The following is a 20,921-nucleotide window of genomic DNA, read 5'->3' on the forward strand; positions in this document are numbered from 1 at the left end:
TATGTTGTCTTATTCAGCAAATTACGATAGAGGGAAATTAATTACGAATTTTATCTTGCTAGAAGTAGACAGTGAAGCTAATTGGCTGGACTTTTCTTCCATTCTGGTTGCTTCTTCCATTGAGCTTTGTCTTTTCTCTGTACCTTGAAGTGTTTAATCGAGGAGAAGTGATTAATTGCAAGGCAGGAGTTTTAGTTTCGTACTTTCGAAGATTTTTCTTCCCGTAGGAGTGAAAAATGTGTGAAGCGACACTGCTCCGTTGGGAAAGACAGCCAACAGCGGTTGGGACATTTATCTTTACATGAACTTGTAGCAGCATCTGCTCTTCTGTTTAACGCTTGAAATATGACATTAACAAACTTCGCTTCGGTTTTACTCGTTCTTTTTGTAATTAATATAGAATTAGATGCAGGGTTCGTTCCCCTCATTTTTATTTATCTTACCTTTTCTCCAAAAATGCATTCGTTGTGCTATTTTTATTAACATTCCTTCATAGAATTGTTTCTGTCAACTGAGGATTTCTATTCAAAGAAAGTCGGGAAGAATGCACAAAAATTTTTAACTCCTTAACCTGGGACGTAGTTTACAAATTGCTGTTTGTTATTACTTAAAAAGTGTAGTGGGACTCCTTTTCTTCTTCGAGGGAACTTACTTCCCCCTCCCCCTCCCTAATTTATGAATTCACCTCAAACACCAAGAGGGCTGTTCCACTTCACGCCGGCTTTGTGTTTTACATTGAAATACAGTCGAACTCGCGTATAACGAACCCTGATTTAACGAGAACCCGGATTTAGCGAGGAAATCAGAAATACTTGGTTGGCACAATGGCAAGTCGATGAGAGCATAACTAGCTTTTAACGAGCAAACCCCGCTTAAAGTGAGCAATGTTTTTGTAATTCGTAAAATTTCTATTGACTTCCGGTTTAACTTTTCCTTCTTGGTAACTACTTTTTTAACATTCCAAAGTTGATAATAAATCCTAAATCCTGAGAACAAGCGATGACAGCACATTTTTTTTAACTTGTGGAGAAAAGAAGCATTTAAAAATTATATATACGTATGCATGTGTAATCCTCAAAAACAATGACATAAGAAAGAGACATTCAGACAGTTCAAATCAAATAACCAACTTATTTGGTACTGTACAGTGATTAAAAAGAAGAAAAAAAAGCAACTATGATGAATTTCTAAGATTTTTTTCACGAACTCGCTTTCTACGAGCGCTTGGTTATAACGAGCAAATATCGCGGTCCTTTTGTGCTCGTTAAAAGCGAGTTCGACTGTATATATGAAGAGAAAGGACTTGACATGCATGGAAAATCAGTCCCTGTACTTGTTTTCAATTTTATATGAATTTTTATGTATCGCACGTAATTCATATTGAAGAAGACCAGATTATGAAAATAAGTGCTGAAAATTATAGGACTTTCTCACTTCATTTGCGTGTAATTGAATCTTGACTATATTCTGAGCTTTCCCAGCAGAGACTTCTTTTTCAAGTCAAAATCTTCAATTTGTACCCATCGCGCTTCATGTTAGCGAAAATTTGTAAAATTCTGCACAAGGATAGTAAAAACCTATACTACAAAAAATACAAACTGGACTCAGTTTGTACTATTTATTTAGAATTAAACGAAAACAAGGGTTCGCCAAATTACAACATCACTTGAGTTTACATCGAAAATAACAATGATTTCCCCCCAAAAAGGGGTAACCCCCTTATAAACACCCGAATGCAACCAAAAGGGAAGGTGCACAACTAGACTCCACTAGGAGTCTACGTACCAAATTTTAACTTTCTAGGACTTATCTTTCTCGAGTTATGTGACATACATACGTACATACAGACGTCACGAGAAAAATCGTTGTAACTAACTCGGGAATCGTCAAAATGGATATTTCGCGTGTCTATACGTTCTTAGGCACTTATCCACGTGTGGTCGAGTCGAAAAAAAACCTCAACATTCATTCTGGGGCAAATTCAAAATGGAAATTAAGGTCGATTTTTGAGTGAACTTTTTTTCGCGAATACAATACTTCCTTTTTTGTAAAAGGAAATAAAACTCATAATTTGGCCGTTATTTATTCTGCTGTGAGAATGTTAAATGCCGCAACTGCAAATTTTTCTCTCTCTTTTTTTTAATTTTTTTATTACTATCATTCATATTGTAAAGCTAGCTAATTTGGTTTCCGCTGAAAATAGAACACGGAAAAAACGCCAAATTCTACCATTTCCCTATTGTTAGTATGGAAACCAAAATGCGTTTCTTTCAAATATCTGAAAAACTCGTTTCTGCAGGTACTGTGCTCAGCAGTATTATTATCCATGTTTTTAAATTACGCATATCATTCGAAATAACTCATTTTTCTTATTTTATCCTGCATCTAATTTTAAAAATTGCACTTTTTATTATTACTATTACTATTATTATTATCATTACAACGGTGCGGAACATTTAATGTCACCGAAAATGACGTTCATCCTATGCTTTTTTTAATTTTTAACATCACAATAGTAATTTTCAGTTCGTAATGAGTTTTTAGTGTCTTCAAATCAAGTTCTGGGACTCGAGTTGTCAGACATGTTAAAACTAGGTTTTCCAATCCCGAATCCCGCGGGATTAATTTTTTCCATTCAACCGTTTTCCAGCTTTGGCCGCTCATAAAACGACTATTTTCACAAGTCTCATCTGAAGTTAGTATCTTCTTCCACGTATATCTGCAAGAAGAGCAAGAAAAAACTGTGTTTCTCATATGACCAACGATGGATTTACCATTTAAGAACACAATAAAAATAGAGAATATTTTTCTGAAAATTCATTGGTATTCTCATTCGATGTTTCAGTTTTTTTACGTTCAGTAATTGAGAAAGTGAGTATAACTTATAAGCATTTTTTAAAACCGTCACTAAAATTTAAGATCCAGTAAATTACGCTTAAGAAAAAAAAAGAACGTGTATTACATATTCCAAAGCTGGAGTGGCCTGAATGCAATGTTGGAGCACTTCTGTAAACTTTAGTAATGCGCTCAAAACCTTTAAGTTAAAAAAGTGAACTCCAAAGAAGAAAACAATGAAAAATCTGACCTTATTTATATATTCGGCACGACTTTAAAAGGGGTGACAGACACTTGAATGAAACACAGGATGACTGGCATGACAGTGCAGTAAGTTAAGCTGCTCATGTGTTTGAATTCCTCTTTAAAGTGAGAGGTAAAATAAGCGAAGTTATCCAAACACTTTTACTGAGACTGCGACTTGGTGAAATCACGCAGTATTCACCCCTTACTGTAATGAATCAACTTCACTGATACTAAGCTGTTCACGTGTTTGAATTCCTCATTAAAGTGAGAGGTAAAATAAGCGAAGTTATCCAAACACTTTTACTGAGACTGCGACTTGGTGAAATCACGCAATATTCACCCCTTGCTGTAATGAATCAAATTCACTGATACTAAGCTGTTCACGTGTTTGAATTCCTCATTAAAGTGAGAGGTAAAACAAGCGAAGTTATCCGAACACTTTTACTGAGACTGCGACTTGTTGAAATCACGCAGTATTCACCCCTTGCTGTAATGAATCAAATTCACTGATACTAAGCTGTTCACGTGTTTGAATTCCTCATTAAAGTGAGAGGTAAAATAAGCGAAGTTATCCAAACACTTTTACTGAGACTGCGACTTGGTGAAATGGTGAAATCACGCAGTATTCACCCCTTGCTGTAATGAATCAAATTCACTGATACAAGGGTTATTATCAATGCAAGTTAAATTGAATATAGCAAAACACATATGCAACACACATCGTTTTTCTCCGATTGTCCGAAATTTGCAGTTCTTGATCAAAAGCCCAGCAAAGAAAAGAAAACTCTATTTCAGAAGGTGATGAAGTTAATACGGATCTTTTTCTAAATGTCCACAATTATTTAATTTTTGTAAACCCAATTGCAGTGGAGCCACAGCATGTATTTCCATCAAGCGCAATATTTATAGAGTAAAAATCCTTTGCCATCCCATACGAGAGGCACACTTTTGCTTACCAAACGATAATCTCTGCTTAGGATCTGACTTTGTAGTGATTTACAATTGCTATACGAATTTCAAAAAGACTATTAATTCAAGTAATAAAAGCACAACTTTTTTTAATTCGACATAAAAATTTAATTTTTGGAAGAATAAAGTCAATCCCGTCCCGCGGGATTGTCGATTGTCCCCTTACAATCCCGAAGTCCCGCGGGACTGAATTCGGCGCGGGATTGGAAACGCTAGTTAATCGGGACGGGGGATCCCGCGGGATTGGCTCCTTACAATCCCGAAGGCTCGCGGGACTGAATTCGGTGCGGGATTGAAAACCCTAGTTAAAACTAATATTGGCAACCATAAACTCTATGTTTATTTCTGTAAACCTTGGTTTTGAAGAATTATTATCCGATTTTGTTGTAACCTGCTAAAGAATAACATACTCAAAATATTTTTTTAACTTCAGCAGTTTTCTTATTTAATAATAAGTAAACGATATTCTTATGAAATTTCGAGTTTTTAAATAAAAAATATTTTATTGCACAAAATTGCAGATTACTACTTACACTCGTTTCGAGGTTATTTTGTCGGATGTCTTTTCATCCATAAGCTCACTTATTTTGCTCTGAAAAGGGGGTTTCTTGTAACCTCGAAACACGTGTATGCATAATTTTGTGCATTTTAACGTAGTTATTTCTTTTTTACTTTTTCAGCGCAAAGGTATTTATTCAACTTTAAAAAGTTTTTTAAAAAATACGTTAACTTTCTATAATTTTTCTGAACATGGAATATCACATAATGAATTAGTGCTCTCTTTTTTTTTTATTATCAAGAATTCTCCTGAACGTGGAATATCATAATCGGGGTTCGTACGGGTCATGGAAATCCTGGAAAGTCATGGAAAGAAAATAAGCAAATTTCAGACCTGAAAAAGTCATGGAAAATTGAAATTTTCAGTCTAAGTCATGGAAATTTATTTTCAGTCATGGAAAAATGTTCTGGGAAAAAGTAGCAGTAGCTAAAAAGAGTATTAGAAATCTTGAGTGATTTAGTATTGCACCATGAAAGCTATTTAAACTGGAAAATTGAACGATCTTAAAAAACATTGCATCCAGGTTCGTTTCCATCACTCCTAAATCTTTATCTTAAAATTTATCGGAGTTTATCTCAATTTGATGAAGGTTTTGGACATCTTTATTCATGCGATAAAACACAGAAATAGGGGAATTCTAATGCTCAAAAACAGTAGTGCCCAATATACGGCCAGCAAAACTAATCCATGCGACCCACTGGTACATTCAGTGTCATTATTCAAACATGTTCTGGAATTTCTGAACCTATTAATTCATATGCATTTGAAAATGTACAAATAAGTAAACAAGTACATTTAAATCCAAACATTTATTTACTATGAAATGTGTTTTTTTTTTTATATAAAAATCTGGTTTAGAAACATTAATTTACTAAAGAATGTGACTTAATTTTAAATAACCAAAAATTGTCAAGTTGACACTAAAAGGCAACTTTTGAAGCAAATTTATTGAAACTTAGTAATGATTCATTCAACCTTTTCCCCAATCATTATCATTCTGCCTGTTTATAAAAAAAATAGTTGACATTTAAGCATCATTCACTGTAGTTATACTTAACTTAAACTTATGTGATGAAAACAGGTAAGAATTATTCAGTTTTTTAGGTGTGCACTGATATTTTTTCAATCAGGTAATGGCATTCACATAAAAGTTTTGCTAATGCTCATTTCCAAAAAAAAAATTGGCAAGTTTGATATTAAATAGTACTATTCTCTTCATATAACAAGGTCATGAAAATTTTCATGAAGTCATGAAAAAGTCCTGGAAAAGTCATGGAATTTTTTCATCCAAATAGAGTATGAACCCTAATAAGGAGTGCTCTCTTATTTTGTTATCAAGAATTTTTCTGAACTTTAAATGTCACAATAAAGGAGTGCTCCCTTTTTTTTTTTACTATCTAGAATTCTTCTGAACATGGAATATCATAATGAAGGGGCGCTCTCTTATTTTCTAAGCCGTTTGTCAATTTACTGGTCCGATTTATAGCAAGAGAAATCCGATCACTAAACTACGATTACAATACTAACTCGAAAAGTTACTTCAATAGAGACTTATTTTATCTGAGGCATTTTAAATCAATTCTAAGACGTCGCCACCTTGGCTGTAACCCAAGTCTTATCCTATTTTCATTCGATCATCACGACTCTCGGAAATGTTCGATTTTAGAAATTTATTTCGAACGATAAGCAGGCAAATGTCCAGGGCATTGTCCCAAACCCTATTGAAATACTTTGTTCGTTGTGTATAGAATATCATTATTAATATTCTCTAATGTTCCCTCGAATTTAGCAGCATCTTAGTTAAAGTTTTTTCTCAAAGCGTTCGGAGGTTTAGAATTTTTATAAGGTTTACACATTGAGAAGGAGTAGATGGAGAGAGTGCAACCCTACTATCCCGATACGGCAACCATACTATGTGACCTGGGGAGCAATTTCTAGTTGACCGTAACCGCTGAAGAAGTTTTCATTAGCTGAAGCCATGAATGATAAAAACATTTAACTGTAGAAGGGAAAAATTAGATTTATAGCAATAGTGCAGTATTGTAGCATTATAAACTGTGAAGAAAAAGCCATACCAGGAAATCCAGTAACTTTTCTTAGGCATGTACAAATGTTTTTTACTTCAAAATAAAGAAAAAATAACATATATATGCATTCAACGAGTACATTTCCCACAGTTGCCTATAATTTTTAAATTTTTGTACTGATTTTACCTATAAATGTAATAAAACATTGTATATCATGAGTGCAAATAACATTTTAGTTCCATAAAAACACTTTTTACTTAACTAGTAATTATTTTAACGGCTCTCAAGTAATTTGTGTACGTTTGCTTTGTTGGCGAGTATCTTCTCGCCAAGCTCATGTGAACAGCAGATGCGTTTAGAACAAGTTTTAGATTTGAAAATAAATATTTGTTACTTTTATGCTTTAATTTAAATACTAGTGTGCCTGCGTATGAAATAATTTCAAAACATTGATTACAAGACACAAGAATCCATAAATTTTCAGTCAATGAGAGAACTTTTAAAACATATATTTGTACATGACCGTCATTACAAGGAATAAACATCAAAATACATGAAAAATGCAGTTACATCATATTTTAAAATCCGGGAAGAAGTGGGGGAGGGGAGTTAGAATGACAGACCTGTATTTGTATCCGTTATTTATTTAAAATTGGCAAAAGGTTCGCAGCTTTGCCTTTGCTAGTAACAATAATCAGTAACGATACCTTTTAGAACTGCTAATCTTTCAACATTGCTCAAAACTCTGTTAATCTTCTAACAATTCTAGAGAAAGTTTCAATACTATTTTTCGAAAAGCACACACAGGCCTCAATTTAACTACACCGATGCACTAAAAACTCATCACAATAATTCAGGCTGAAAACTTTTAGAGTAAGAGCCCATGGGTGCCAGACATACGTCATAGTATAAAGGCCCAAAATTTTACTGCGTAAGCGCACTGGAGCAGGTATGAAGGGTTCGCTATTAGTTAAGCTGACTCGCGCTGGCTTTGGCGGGCAAGAGGTAGCAAAGGCGCGAAAAAATGGTGAACAAAAACATCATAGTATAAGGCGTGATTTTTTAATATTTTATTAGGGGTACTATTACGAGTTAAACCTTACAAAGCCAGACACTTAGCGCGCTGGCTTTGCGCAGCCAGACACTTCAAAGCAGGGAAAAAATGGTGCACAAAAACATCATAGTATAAAGCGTGATTTTTTTATATTTTGTAAGGGGTGCTACTAGGAGTTACGCCTTACAATGCCAGACACTTCGCACGCTGGCCTTGCGCAGCCAGACACTTCAAAGTTGGGAAAAATCGTGTCCAAAAACATCATAGTATAAAGCGTGATTTTTTTATATTTTGTAAGGGGTGCTACTAGGAGTTACGCCTTACAATGCCGGACACTTCGCACGCTGGCCTTGCGCAGCCAGACACTTCAAAGTTGGGAAAAATCGTGTCCAAAAACATCATAGTATAAAGCGTGATTTTTTTATATTTTGTAAGGGATGCTACTAGGAGTTATGCCTTACAATGCCAGACACTTCGCACGCTGGCCTTGCGCAGCGCTTTATATTATGACGCTTTAAATCACGCTTTATATTATGATGTTTTTAGACACCATTTATTTTAAGTGTCTGGCTGCGCAAGGCCAGCGTGCGAAGTGTCTGGCATTGTAAGGCGTAACTCCCAGTAGCACCCCTTACAAAATATAAAAAAAATCACGCTTTATATTATGATGTTTTTGGACACGATTTTTCCCAACTTTGAAGTGTCTGGCTGCGCAAGGCCAGCGTGCGAAGGGTCTGGCATTGTAAGGCATAACTCCTATTAGCACCCCTTACAAAATATAAAAAAATCACGCTTTATACTATGATGTTTTTGGACACGATTTTTCCCAACTTTGAGGTGTCTGGCTGCGCAAGGCCAGCGTGCGAAGTGTCTGGCATTGTAAGGCATAACTCCTAGTAGCACCCCTTACAAAATATAAAAAAATCACGCTTTATACTATGATGTTTTTGTGCACCATTTTTTCCCTGCTTTGAAGTGTCTGGCTGCGCAAAGCCAGCGCGCTAAGTGTCTGGCTTTGTAAGGTTTAACTCGTAATAGTACCCCTAATAAAATATTAAAAAATCACGCGTTATACTATGATGTTTTTGTTCACCATTTTTTCGCGCCCTTTGCTACCTCTTGCCCACCAAAGCCAGCGCGAGTCAGCTTAACTAATAGCGAACCCTTCATACTATTAAAATAAAATATCAATGATGATAAAAACTTGGGATTATTTATTGAGAGCGGAGTTTTTGGGTTGTTAGACGGTTGAAGTACGTAGTGTTGAAAACGGACTTAACAGATCGTGCCCTAATTTGCTATACAGCTCAGTGAATAACACTAACTAAAATCGTCTGCGGAAGAGGAAATTTTTAAAATGTTAAAAAAAAGTAAGCATTATGTAATTTTTGAACCTGATGGTAATTTGATTTACTTCATTCTAAAAAATTTCAAATGCATAACATTAAACTTATTTGCTCTGAAAATAAGTTTCTTCACTTTTTTAAACCGAGATTGATAATTTGAAAGCACAGCTGTAGAAAAACTTTCCATGTGCTGAACTGTACTGTTATAATTATGATATTTTACATTTTCTCTTTTATATTTGCGTTTTCCTGTTGGCAACAATGACTTAGGTGATATTTTCACCATTTTATATATGGTGACAGATCATTCACAACTCTTGCAAAAGATCAGGAATATTAATGCAACCAACAGCAATTGACCAAAATAATACTCTTATAAATATGATTACACTAAACAAATTATTGTTCGTTTTTTTCCTCTTTAATTCTGTTTTTCATAAAAGACTGAACCCAGTCTGAACTAACTCCATTTGTAAATTCTAAATATCCTTATTAATCGTTTTGTGCTCATTTAACCACGTATTTCACTGAAGGACCTGAAGAGAAGTATGCGAAGGAATTTCTGATCGTAACAGGTGGTTGAAGTGTTACTCATTCGTCCAACTCAAGAGTCGAACTCTTCTAAATCAAAAGATCCTTGTCAAGTTTTAAGGTCAAACAACTTTCGACCTTTGGTTCGAGCCATCGGGTACAGGCCAAAGAGAAAGTGATGCTTTGATCCGATAGCTTTCGAAACTGCTCGTTTGGAAAAAGCCTTCCGGAAATTACTTTTGTTTTAGGACAAACAGCGCGTTACTCCTCAATTGTTTTTTTGTCGTGTTTTCCATCTGTTGCGGTTGTTATATAATGTAAACATTGGAAGGTAGAAGCAGTAGTACCATTGTTATACTCGGTTTCGAATCGGTAATTGTTGTTAATGATGAAAAATGTATGGTAAAAATTCAATTTCAGCAATAGGAACATGTGTTACGAAGCAGAGAACATGTGTGTCTTAAATAGCATAGTTTTTCAATTGCATGAAGAAACTCACACAATGTGTGCGTCGAGGGGTTCCCAACCTACTTTCCTATGACACATTCTTTGATTAGTGTTGGTCCCATATTAGCAGTCAACATGTATGATTTAGAAATAAAGTATCCATTAGTCTTCATCATAGTTGTACAACATCAAGTGTTTTTTCAATAATTTTTTATATTACACGCTCTTAGTCAATAGAAGTAGTGTAAGGGAAATAAAGGTAAAATATAATCACAAAATCTACTCTTTAATTCTGTTTTGTGTACCAGCATCAAGTATTTCCCATTATTAATACAGTATGGGGCAAAAATCTAAAAGATTATATCTCTAACTTTGAGAAAGAACAGCCCATGTCAAAAATATCAGTTTTGAGAAAATTGTTCGTAAATTTTGTTATTTTTTTTCCCCTGGATCAATCTAACTTTTACGCTTAAGCGAAATTCTGAAGATTCAAGGGATAAAAGTCTCTAAATAAATTTAAATTGTATGTGCATTAGGAACTTTTACATACAGTTTAAAATTATTTTAATTATACTTGAATTACAAGTGAAATTAGTTGTTTTAGCTCTAGATAAAGATACTGATTTTTGCAAAACCAAAAATTATAGGGCTTAGGTAAATATGATATTTTATTTCAAGACTAGAGTGCTGCATCATATTGATTTCGGTTGCACCGAAAATTTTAGTACTTCGACAAATTTCTATCATAAACCAAATTTAGTCTGCTTATTTATACCCCAAGGTAGATTAAACAGATAGATAAATAAAGATGGATATACTTTTTACAGTGTGTGTGAAAAAGGTTTCTCTTTTTTAGATCCTGAGCTATTTTGATTTGACATTGTAAAAATCTAAATATTCGATTTGTATGGTTGCCCATAGATTATTGATGGGAAACTCAAAATTAGTAACAAAGATACATAGAACGTTCAGGTAGAACAAAACATTTGTTGAAATTAAAAACAGAAGCCGACATATGAATAGGTATAAAGATAGCCAGAGGTTAAACAGAGAATTTTTACTGATAAATTCGTATGGTAGGATCCTTTTTAATATCCAATGCAAATGATTTTCCATTGAATAGGACAGAATAAAAAGTTTTTCTAAGGTAAAACTGAGCACCAATGAACGAACGGTTTGCACTTACTAATTCACAACTTCGCATCTGTTTGTTTACTGTTATGTGACATTACGTTCACTTTACAAAAACGTAAATTTGCATATTAGTCATAAATAAGGCAATGAATTTTGTAATATTTTCCCGGAAATAAAAAAAAAAGAGTGCAATAAAGCAAAAGTAACGCCCAGCCGAAAAAATTGTAATGTTTCTAATTGCCTGCTCGCAACATCTTGAAAGGTTTCTCACTTGGGTTAGTACTTAAAGTAAAGGCAATCATACAACTTCCGCTTTCTGGAACGGAGACTTAGTCACTGGCCCTGTACGTTAATCTAATTAGCGGGTAATTATGTTCGAAGCTATGGATGCTTATTATTATTATTATGGCTGCGGTGCTGATGATTCTTGAACTGGAAGTGACTCTTATTAAACGAAGGTCGTCAGGGTTGAGTTCTCCACCGACTTTTACCTCTTCCTAATGCAATGACGATAAATAATTAGTTTCTTTAATTACTATGTTGTTTTTTACTTCCTTTTACAAAAAAGGAAGTATTGTATTCGCGAAAAAAAATTTTCACTCAAAAATCGACTTTAATTTCCATTTTACTCGTCCCCAAATGAATATTGAGTTTTTTTTTTTTTTTTTTCGACTCGACCACACGTGGATTAGTGCCTAAGAACGTAAGACACGCAAAATATCCATAATGATGATTCCCGAGTTAATTACAACGAATTTTCTCGTGACGTCTGTGTGTACATATGTATGTATGTTCATATGTGTGGATGTGCGTATATATGTCGCATAACTCAAGAACGGTAAGTCCTAGAAAGTTGAAATTTGGTACGTAGACTCCTAGTAAGGTCTTGTTGTGCACCTCCCCTTTTGGTTGCATTTGGGTGTTCCTAAGGGGGTCTTTTCCCACCTTTCTGGGGGGAAATCATTGTTGGTAAAATTTAGAGAGTAAACTATTGAATCACATAAAAATTGCCAAGAATGGGGAAATGACATTAAATTGGAGTAAAAGGAAGTCGTACATCACAACGTTTTTTCTCGTGATTAAAATATTTCACGCGCTGGAAAATTTTAGTGAAAAAAAAAAAAGATATTGTTGAAACTTATACTGCAGTGGGCAGGTAAATGGCAGTATCTGCAGAAATAAGTTTTTGAGATATTTGAAGAAATGTGTGTAGGATTCAATGCTAACAATAGGGAAATGGTGAAATTGGATGTTTTTTTCGCGCCTTTTCTTCAGCGGAAACCACATAAGCAAGCTTATACAACAAAGTTATACAACACATGAAAAAAATGCAAAAGAATTTAAAAATGAGAAATTTGCAGTTACTGCTTTTTACCTGCACACGCCTTAACTGTATTTTTAACGTTCCTACAAACGTATTTCACACATTACAAAGCGAAAATAGGTCTCTAAAACTTGGTCAATTTTTTTTCCTCGGTTTGTATTTTAAAATAAAAATTTTGCATCGGTGATAGTGGAGGGAAAAGAGCAATTGGAATATTTCCAAAAATTATATTTACATTTTTCTTCATTTTTAAAAATTATTTAACTACTAGTGTTCGCCCAGTGGTCAAAAATCGACCATATTCATAAATGTATATTTGAGAAAACTTGTTTGAATTTAACTATTTCCAACATTTTTATTTCTACTCTTACTCATGTTTACTGCATATCTGGAAACATACAATTTTTATATGTACACACAATACCAAATAGTAATAATTTATTCCAATTTTGCCTTTTGTCTGTATCTCAAAATAAATGGATGAAAGAGGATATTTTGGTAATGGAGTCGTTTCCGAGATTTTAAAAGTTTTTTTTTTTTCTCTCAGAAATAGCTTGTTTAAAAACATAGATTTTAACCATTTTTTAAATAATTTGAAAACAAAATATTTTTTAGCCATTTTTTAAATCGGTGAGCAGATTGAAATTTTTTTACGCTTCTGCACATGGCATCAAAAGCGATGAAAGGCCATTCACTGATGCCATTAGCGCACATCGCAAATTATCATAACCGGGAAACGCGGTTGACAGCAAAGCGTAAACATTTAGCGGGCAATTGAGAAGCCCGCCAAAGTACATCACTTGTAACGTCATAAAGAAAGACCACGCTTTATTTCTAAAATCGAATATTTAAAAAAAAAATAAGAAAAAATAACTTTCGGGAAAATAAAACTTATTTTCTGGTTCCACGTTTTTTTTTTTTTTTTTTTTGCTTATTCTATCAATTTCAGTGACTAAAAGTAGTACTTTTGACTGAAGAAAACAACCCCATTGAGAAATTGGTGTTGTCGTCAAATTCTTGGCTTGAATAATTTTATTTTGGAGACCATGTTGCTTTGTACTAACCCTATGCAAATAGACATTTCCCTACTCTTCGTTTACGTATGCAAAGGAAAAACATTTTTCGCGCCGGCATTGGAAACAAAAAATTTGACGCCAATGGATAAAAATCGCCAATTATCCAATTTTTGAAATCTTCCCGTATGAAATGAAGCATCAAAACTCAGTTTATACTTAAAACTTCTGTGTGAACTGTATTACTTATAAAACGTCTACTACTACTGAGTATGTTTCTTCCTCGTCATTAGAAATATTGATTTCCAAGTATCAAATAAATGAACTCTACTTGTCATATAACTGTCCATTCGAAAACACTGGACATCGCGATAATAGTACAGTTTTTTTTAAAAAAAGTTGTCTTTGAGATTTGTTTATAGTTAAGGGTGGTGCATAACTGATAAAAAAATCCCTGGCATAAATCCCGTACGTAACGCTAAATCTCGAAATATTTCTCTATTTTTTCGCAATAAAAATACTGATAACAAAGTTATCTATTATTTTTAACTCTCATTTGTGTTTTTACAGGGAAAACGTATAAATATTTCGAGATTTAGCTAAATCTCGAAATATTTCTATTTTCTTTTTCTCTGTAAAAATTCTGATAACGAAGTTTTCTATTATTTTTAACTATCATTTATGTTTTTACAGAGAAAAAAATGTATAAATATTTCAAGATTTAGCTAAATCCCGAAATATTTCTATTTCCTTTTTTTACTAAAAATACAGATAACGAAGTTTTCTGCTTTATTAACTCTCATTTGTGTTTTTACAGTGAAAAAAATATGTAATAAATATTTCGAGATATATCAAAATCTAGAAATACTTCTATTTTCTTTTTTACTGTAAAAATACAGATAACGAAGTTCTCTATTACTTTTAACTCTCATTTGTGTTTTTACAGGAAACAAATATAAATATTACGAGATTTAGCGCTACGTACGGGATATTTCACATCCAAGCACTATAGAGTGACCCCATATACTATGTTTTTATTTTATTTATTTATTTATTTATTTATTTTATTTATTTATTTATTATTATTATTATTATTATTATTATTTTGAAACGCCGATTTTTTTCCGCAATTCTCAAGAAGTTCATTTCATTGTATCTAAGATTTGTAGTTCATGAGGGTATTGAAATAAGATGGAAGTACAAATATCAGAACATGCTTTCGGCAGTAACTTATCGTACGAATCTTTTTTAAGTCTGCTTGTTTCGTTTTCTTCACTTTTCATTTTTACTAACGATAGTCAGCCTGGATAAATGAAGCCTTGAGAAACTAAGCATATACTTTTTTATTCTATGGAAAGAAAAAAGCTTGCATTTCTAAAAAGACGTTCTTCCCCTCTTTTCCCTGAAACGCATTCTTTGGGTGATTATTTTTGAGGAAGGAAAGTCAGTCTGCACTCGGATATCATCGACATTTAAAAAATGCAGAAAATGGCGAAATGTGAATCATTTCCGAAAGCTTCAATAGTGTAACAAAAGGAGTGTTTTAAACCTTCATCATACGTGTCTTCCGTTTCTTACCTCTTCCTTTTTTTCTCTTTGACTTGTTGTCTTTTTCCTTAATTAGTGAACATTGTACGCTTAGTTTGAGTTTAAATTATCTCGACTAATTAATGAGGTTAAAAGGATAATTTATTTCGTTTTTATAATAGTATAATATAGTGGTTCTAAATGGACTCTGAAATAATTTCTGTTCTAAAATTTCATATCTTCTTTTAAAAGCCTTAAGTGTACATTTTATGTTTGTTCATGTACATAATGGTATTTAATCTTCATGAAACTTTGAAACATTGTAATGCTTTTCTTCCTTAAATGAACTGAAGCAAATATTTAAATGCATTTCATTCTTTAATGCTATCCCATATTTAATGTTCTCAGTGTGACCAAAAAATCACCGAACTTTTTAGTGATAGAACAAAATAAGGATGGTAATATGTTATAACGTTTATATTTGTTGAAAATAGGATCAATTTAACTCAATACTGCGTTTTGAACGGTCATCCATTTTATCCATAGGCTTTTTAAATTAGGTTTTGGGATTGTTTTTAGCTCCTGTACCACGCTCTTGGAATAGCTGGAACATCATCGTAAAAAGCTCCTTTTATTGCAGTTTTCAGTTTCGGGAACTGAAAATAGTAGATTTGTGTCCTCGATCGTCCTTCGTATTCATCTGGTTTATCATCGTGTGACTATTTCTTTGATCCCGAAACTGAAAACTGCAGCGAAAGGAGTTTTTTTACAATGATGTTCTAGCTATTCTAAGAACGTGTCACAGGTGCTAAAGAACATTCCCAAAACCGAATTTAAAAAGTCTAAGCATAAATTGGTTGACCCTTCAAAACGTTGTATTGAGTTAAATGGATTCTATTTTGGGTAAATATTAGTTTTAAAACAAAGTTTCTTACACTCTGAAGATCTCAATTTTTTGCGTTTGCTAAAAAAATTCATTGTGAATCACGAAACTTGAGACTGCAATTTCTATCTCTAAGTCATTACTTTGATGTGTGTGTGTGTGTGTGTTTTTTTTTTGGAATTAACTATTCCTGTCTTGGTATATATTTGACGTCTTATTTCAGTATGATGTTTACAATATTAAACATCAGCGCTCATGTTAGAGTCAAAAAAAAAAAAAAAATGAAACATTTTTTTTCTAATCAGTGAAAAACGTTGTATTTGTACCACTACCATGTTTCCATATCACTTCAAAAGAGTTTGTAGAATTTTATTACGGGAGCCAATGCTACTTTTCTTGCATGGATATCTTTTCCTGCTAACAAAAACAGTGATGTTCCCATCAATTTTTCTGAGGGTATACTCCCAGTAATCGGTTATGCACAATATGTGTATGCGATCGTATACATAATATGTCATAATGGCAACGCCACTGAACAAAAGAACAATATCAGGAAAAAATGCTCCCTTTTAAACTCCTATTTAGTCAAATCCAGTAATTCCACCTTCCCATTGCACTGACACATTTAAAAAGTATCTTCCCTAATTGACACTTATTATGAATTTTGCAACTGATAAACCCAAGTTCTTTCCCTAATGACGTTTTAACTATCTTCCTTTTTCAAGCGGAAGTACAGATTGTGTCAATCTTGCAGCCATTCATAAAAAAACTGGATGAATAAATGTGAAAAAAGAGGAATATGGCGCAAGCAGAAAAAAAAACTTCTTTTTAATCGCCGCCATAAATCTCGACATCGAACACGCGTCCGTTTTATGCTCCCACCGCATTGCCTCAGAATTGGGAGCTTTAAACAAAATCCCTCATGTTGCATTTTTTCTTTCCGCAACAGCGGAAGAGATTTGGATCCCGTCCAAACTTTGTCCAAGATTGAATTGCGAGGAAGACGTCCCCATGCCGTTCTGATTCAGCTTTATTGAGAGAGACATTCCCTTTGTTCTTTTTGTGGCGAATATCCCCACATCATCGCCTAGTCTCACGTTTTGTACTAGAATGTAAAGCATTCGGAATAGTGATGTCTCTTGCGAATTTAGCCATTTCTCTTAAGCTTCACTTTTTTGCAGAAACTTGGGAATGTTTTTCAAAATTCAATCCTTCAACTTTTTGGAACTATGAATGCCTGTGCCTTCCTTTTCTGCAGCATGATACATGATTTGGGTTACAGTAGACCCTCGTTTTACGCGGGGGTTACGTTTTACGGCATTACCGCGTAAATTAGGACTTAATAGTACTGTTAAAATAGGAGTTAGGTTCCATAGATAAAAAAAAATACTTCAATCTAGTGATGACTAATTGTATAATAGGTTTTATGTGTACTTATATCGAAACATATGCACAACATGTATAAAGAAGACATAAATTTATTTAGTGTTTATAAAAAGCAGCTGGTTATAATAGTCTTTTAGCAGTCATTTAGAATTTTTCTCTGTAGTTCTTTGCAGAGCATTGATGCATACTGTCTGACAATCAGATTTATAAATGTGGAGCATAACAATGTGTAAATCTGAACTCTCTACTGGAACTGGTCATCATATTTTTTTTTTAAATAATCGTTATGCTTTTAATATTAACATAGAAAGTTGATGAATGGTAGTTTACTAAATTCATATTGGCTATTCATATTTTTAACATCATATGATTCAGTGCTCAGGGCTTTTATTTGTATTATACTGCTAGAATTAACAATTGTGTGAAAATGAAAAAAATAATAATAATAATTTATACTAATAAAATAAAACGCCATACGCGGGCATAAATAGCGATAATGATGATAAATTTGAACCCACGCAAAAACGTCAGTGAACAAATTTCCCTTCACGACATTTCGTAATTTTCGTTATTTTGTTACTGTAATTTCCTCTTTCCTACCATCACCCTTTTTTAATATCCTGTCACCCCCAAACGTTAGTGGTTCACCACCTATTAGTACGATTTTTTTGCCAACAACATTTGGCTACTTATTTATCGCTGGTACTATATCACCAAAAAAAAAAAAAAAGATGGCCGCCCCAGAATCGAATCGATTTAAAAGGCACAAAAAGTGTTCAGAATCGTCTGTTTTTACGGCTTTATATTTAACTTCAAATTCCAAAAGCAATGATTAAATGTCAAGAGGAAATTGATTCTTGTCCCAGAAAATCTTTCGTACCTGAAGCACTCATGAATATCCTACTCTTTACCGCTTTCAATTTAGAACTTATCTCATAATTGCACTCAAGTGATTTTTAGTTTTACAGACTCATAAAAAATTACTACAGTCATTAAAGGTGATTGTCGGTTTTCTTACTAGCCGTAAATTTCACGTTAAACGGGCCTTTCTGCGACTTTATGTGCATTTTATTGCGAAGTAAAATGTTTCAATAGATTAATTTATACTACGAAGTGAACCTTTATTTTTTTCTCTCTCTTTGGGTATGGTCTTGGGAAAAAATATATTTTGTTTTGAATACTGTTTTATTGAAAACTGTTTTCGACTTGAATAATTCGAAATGAATGATTTCATGATTTCTACGGTCTTTAGTTCAAGAAACTTTATAAGTCAGTAAACATTTCAAAATAAAGCAAAAATCCATGTTTTTTCCCTCTGGAATATGAAAGAAGATAAATTCAAAATCATAATTTATCCGAGTCAAACCAAATGCCAAAAGCAGTTATTTCTCTTTCTCTCTCTCTCTCTCTCTTTCGTTGATTTTTCTTTCTTTTTCTACCTGTCTTTTCTGATGAACTTTTTCTTTATCTTAGATAAAGATTTGTTTTCCTTTCGTTATTTCAATCAATAAAAAGTCCTTTATTTTTATTGCTTCAATACGTTCTAATTCCAATTTTTTCGCAGTTGCGTCCCCCTCCCCATTTTTCCACGACAATTTAGATAGGCCAACAACCTCAGACAATCAGAGTTTCAAAACGGTTTAAACAAAACAGGAATAGTTATTGTAACTCGTATATTTTTGTAACGACAGATATGTGAACTGTTTCTATTTTTTTTTGGGGGGGGGGGGGTTCTACTCTTGCAGTCATGCTCTTCAACTTAGAATTAGAAACATTATTTTTGGATTTTAACCTCTGACACAAAAAGAGAGAGTTGTGCACCTGTCTATAGCATCGTTGTTTGGACGAATCACTTATGATTTAGTTTTTTGTGTGAAGGGCGACTTGATCAAGTGCTCTTACCCAGTGATGCCAATCTACAGCTCGCAGGCTATGTAGGACCTGCGATGGTGATCTACATGGCACATTGCTATTTTCAATGTTACGTATAAGAATTATGTTCTGGTACTTTCCAAAACAACCAATCATCATCAACCGGTAATAGGAATGTTTGTTGCGAATTTGTAGTCAATGACAGGGGCGGATACAGACTACCATTTTAGGGAGGGTCACGTGGAAGAATGACCTCCTCCTCCCCCTTGAGTGAAACTATGGTTTGGGGTACGAAAAATTCTTAAACTGCTTGGGAGCCAATAAAAGGGACCAAATCAGCCAATAAGGCACTTAGAAAAGCATAAAGTTACTAGTTAATTTCATAAGCAATGAAGTGAATTAATATTTCAAAATTTTACTTTAAAAAATAATGAATAAATTAAAAAGGCTACTGAAATCATTTGCATTTTATTCATAAATTGTTTGAGCGCAATGTGGACGGATAATATTGTTGACGTTTAGGGGGGTAATGACCCCCATGACCCTCCCCTTGTATCTGTCACTGGTCAAAGAGTCAGAAATGAGTTTCTGAAAACAGGTGGACAAATAAGTTTGGGTAGCAATGATATCAACAATTCTTGTTTTGTAATTTCCTTTAATTTGCCATGTTTTACAATGACATCTGGAAACAATTTAAATGTACTTGAACTTTGTATGTACTGCGTCGCACGAGATTCAGCTTAGGCAACATTTTCGAACGTGCTCTATCTGCTTTTAAATAGATTTAAAATTTACAATGAAGTAGTGAAGAAGGAGGGGAACATTTTATGTATGTATATATTCTAATTTATGCATCAAGAAAAGAAAATAACTTTTTCTGTCTTTTTCTTGCAGGATGGTGAAATTTTATCTGCTTGGTTGACTAGTTTGAAATTCGAAGAATACTGCCCTCTGTTCCAACAAGCCGGATACGACATGCCTACGATATCGAGAATGACCCCCGAGGTAAGATTCAGCTCATCCCTCAAGATGGGGAAGTCTTATCTGTAACTACCATAATTTCTTTAAGTGGTTCATGACTAATAAGCGCATTTAAAGGATTTATGATACTGAAGACATAATTTTATTTGCCAGAAATCTCTTTTAAATGGCTCCTTGTCAGAGTTTATGGTTCTTTTAGTTTGAAAAATGGCGTAGCCTTGAAATGCTGTGAAAAATTACTTTGGATTCCAACGGTGTGCCCTGGAACTTTTTATTATTTTTTTAAATATTTTTTTAAAATTTAAATTTTGAATTAGGTTTTTCTGATTAAGCTTTTAAGAAAAAATATCAAACAGATTGCTTAAAAGTGGAACAAAAAAAAATTGCAATCCTAAACCTATAGCATTTGAGAGAACTTTTTTTTTGAGCAATCACGATTGCTAATTTTTTTCACTTGACCGTCCTTGATGTTTGGTTCCTTTTTCAACCCCACCGTCTTCTGTAGGCGCGACTCCTCCCGGTAGCCGCTGCTCCTGGTAGGTGGCTTCCATGTCCTACATACACGCACGCTCATACGCATACAGACACACACCTTTACGCACATACACACACGCGAACGTGCATACACACACGTCTACGCACACACTAGCCTACACATACACAACTGTACACGCGTAACCGCCCAAGAGGAGGGTCAGGAGCCGTTTCTAGAAACAAGTGAGTAAGGTAGTAACCAATAAGTAGGGTTCTGTCGCATCTCGTGATTGCGAAAAACATAATCTGAATT

The 20,921-nt window shown here is 33.8% G+C and overlaps 1 protein-coding gene across 1 annotated transcript in view; it reads left to right on the forward strand.

The window, feature by feature from the left end:
* LOC129226142 (caskin-2-like) overlaps positions 1–20,921 on the forward strand; it is a 494,018-nt gene that overhangs the window by 438,338 nt on the left and 34,759 nt on the right. The window contains exon 16 of the mRNA XM_054860742.1: positions 20,048–20,158. Within this exon, the coding sequence (XP_054716717.1) occupies positions 20,048–20,158 (111 nt within the window). The remainder of the gene's footprint in view (positions 1–20,047; positions 20,159–20,921) is intronic.

The sequence above is a fragment of the Uloborus diversus genome, chromosome 7 (assembly GCF_026930045.1).
Source record: "Uloborus diversus isolate 005 chromosome 7, Udiv.v.3.1, whole genome shotgun sequence".
In the NCBI taxonomy this organism is placed as follows: Eukaryota; Metazoa; Arthropoda; class Arachnida; order Araneae; family Uloboridae; genus Uloborus; species Uloborus diversus.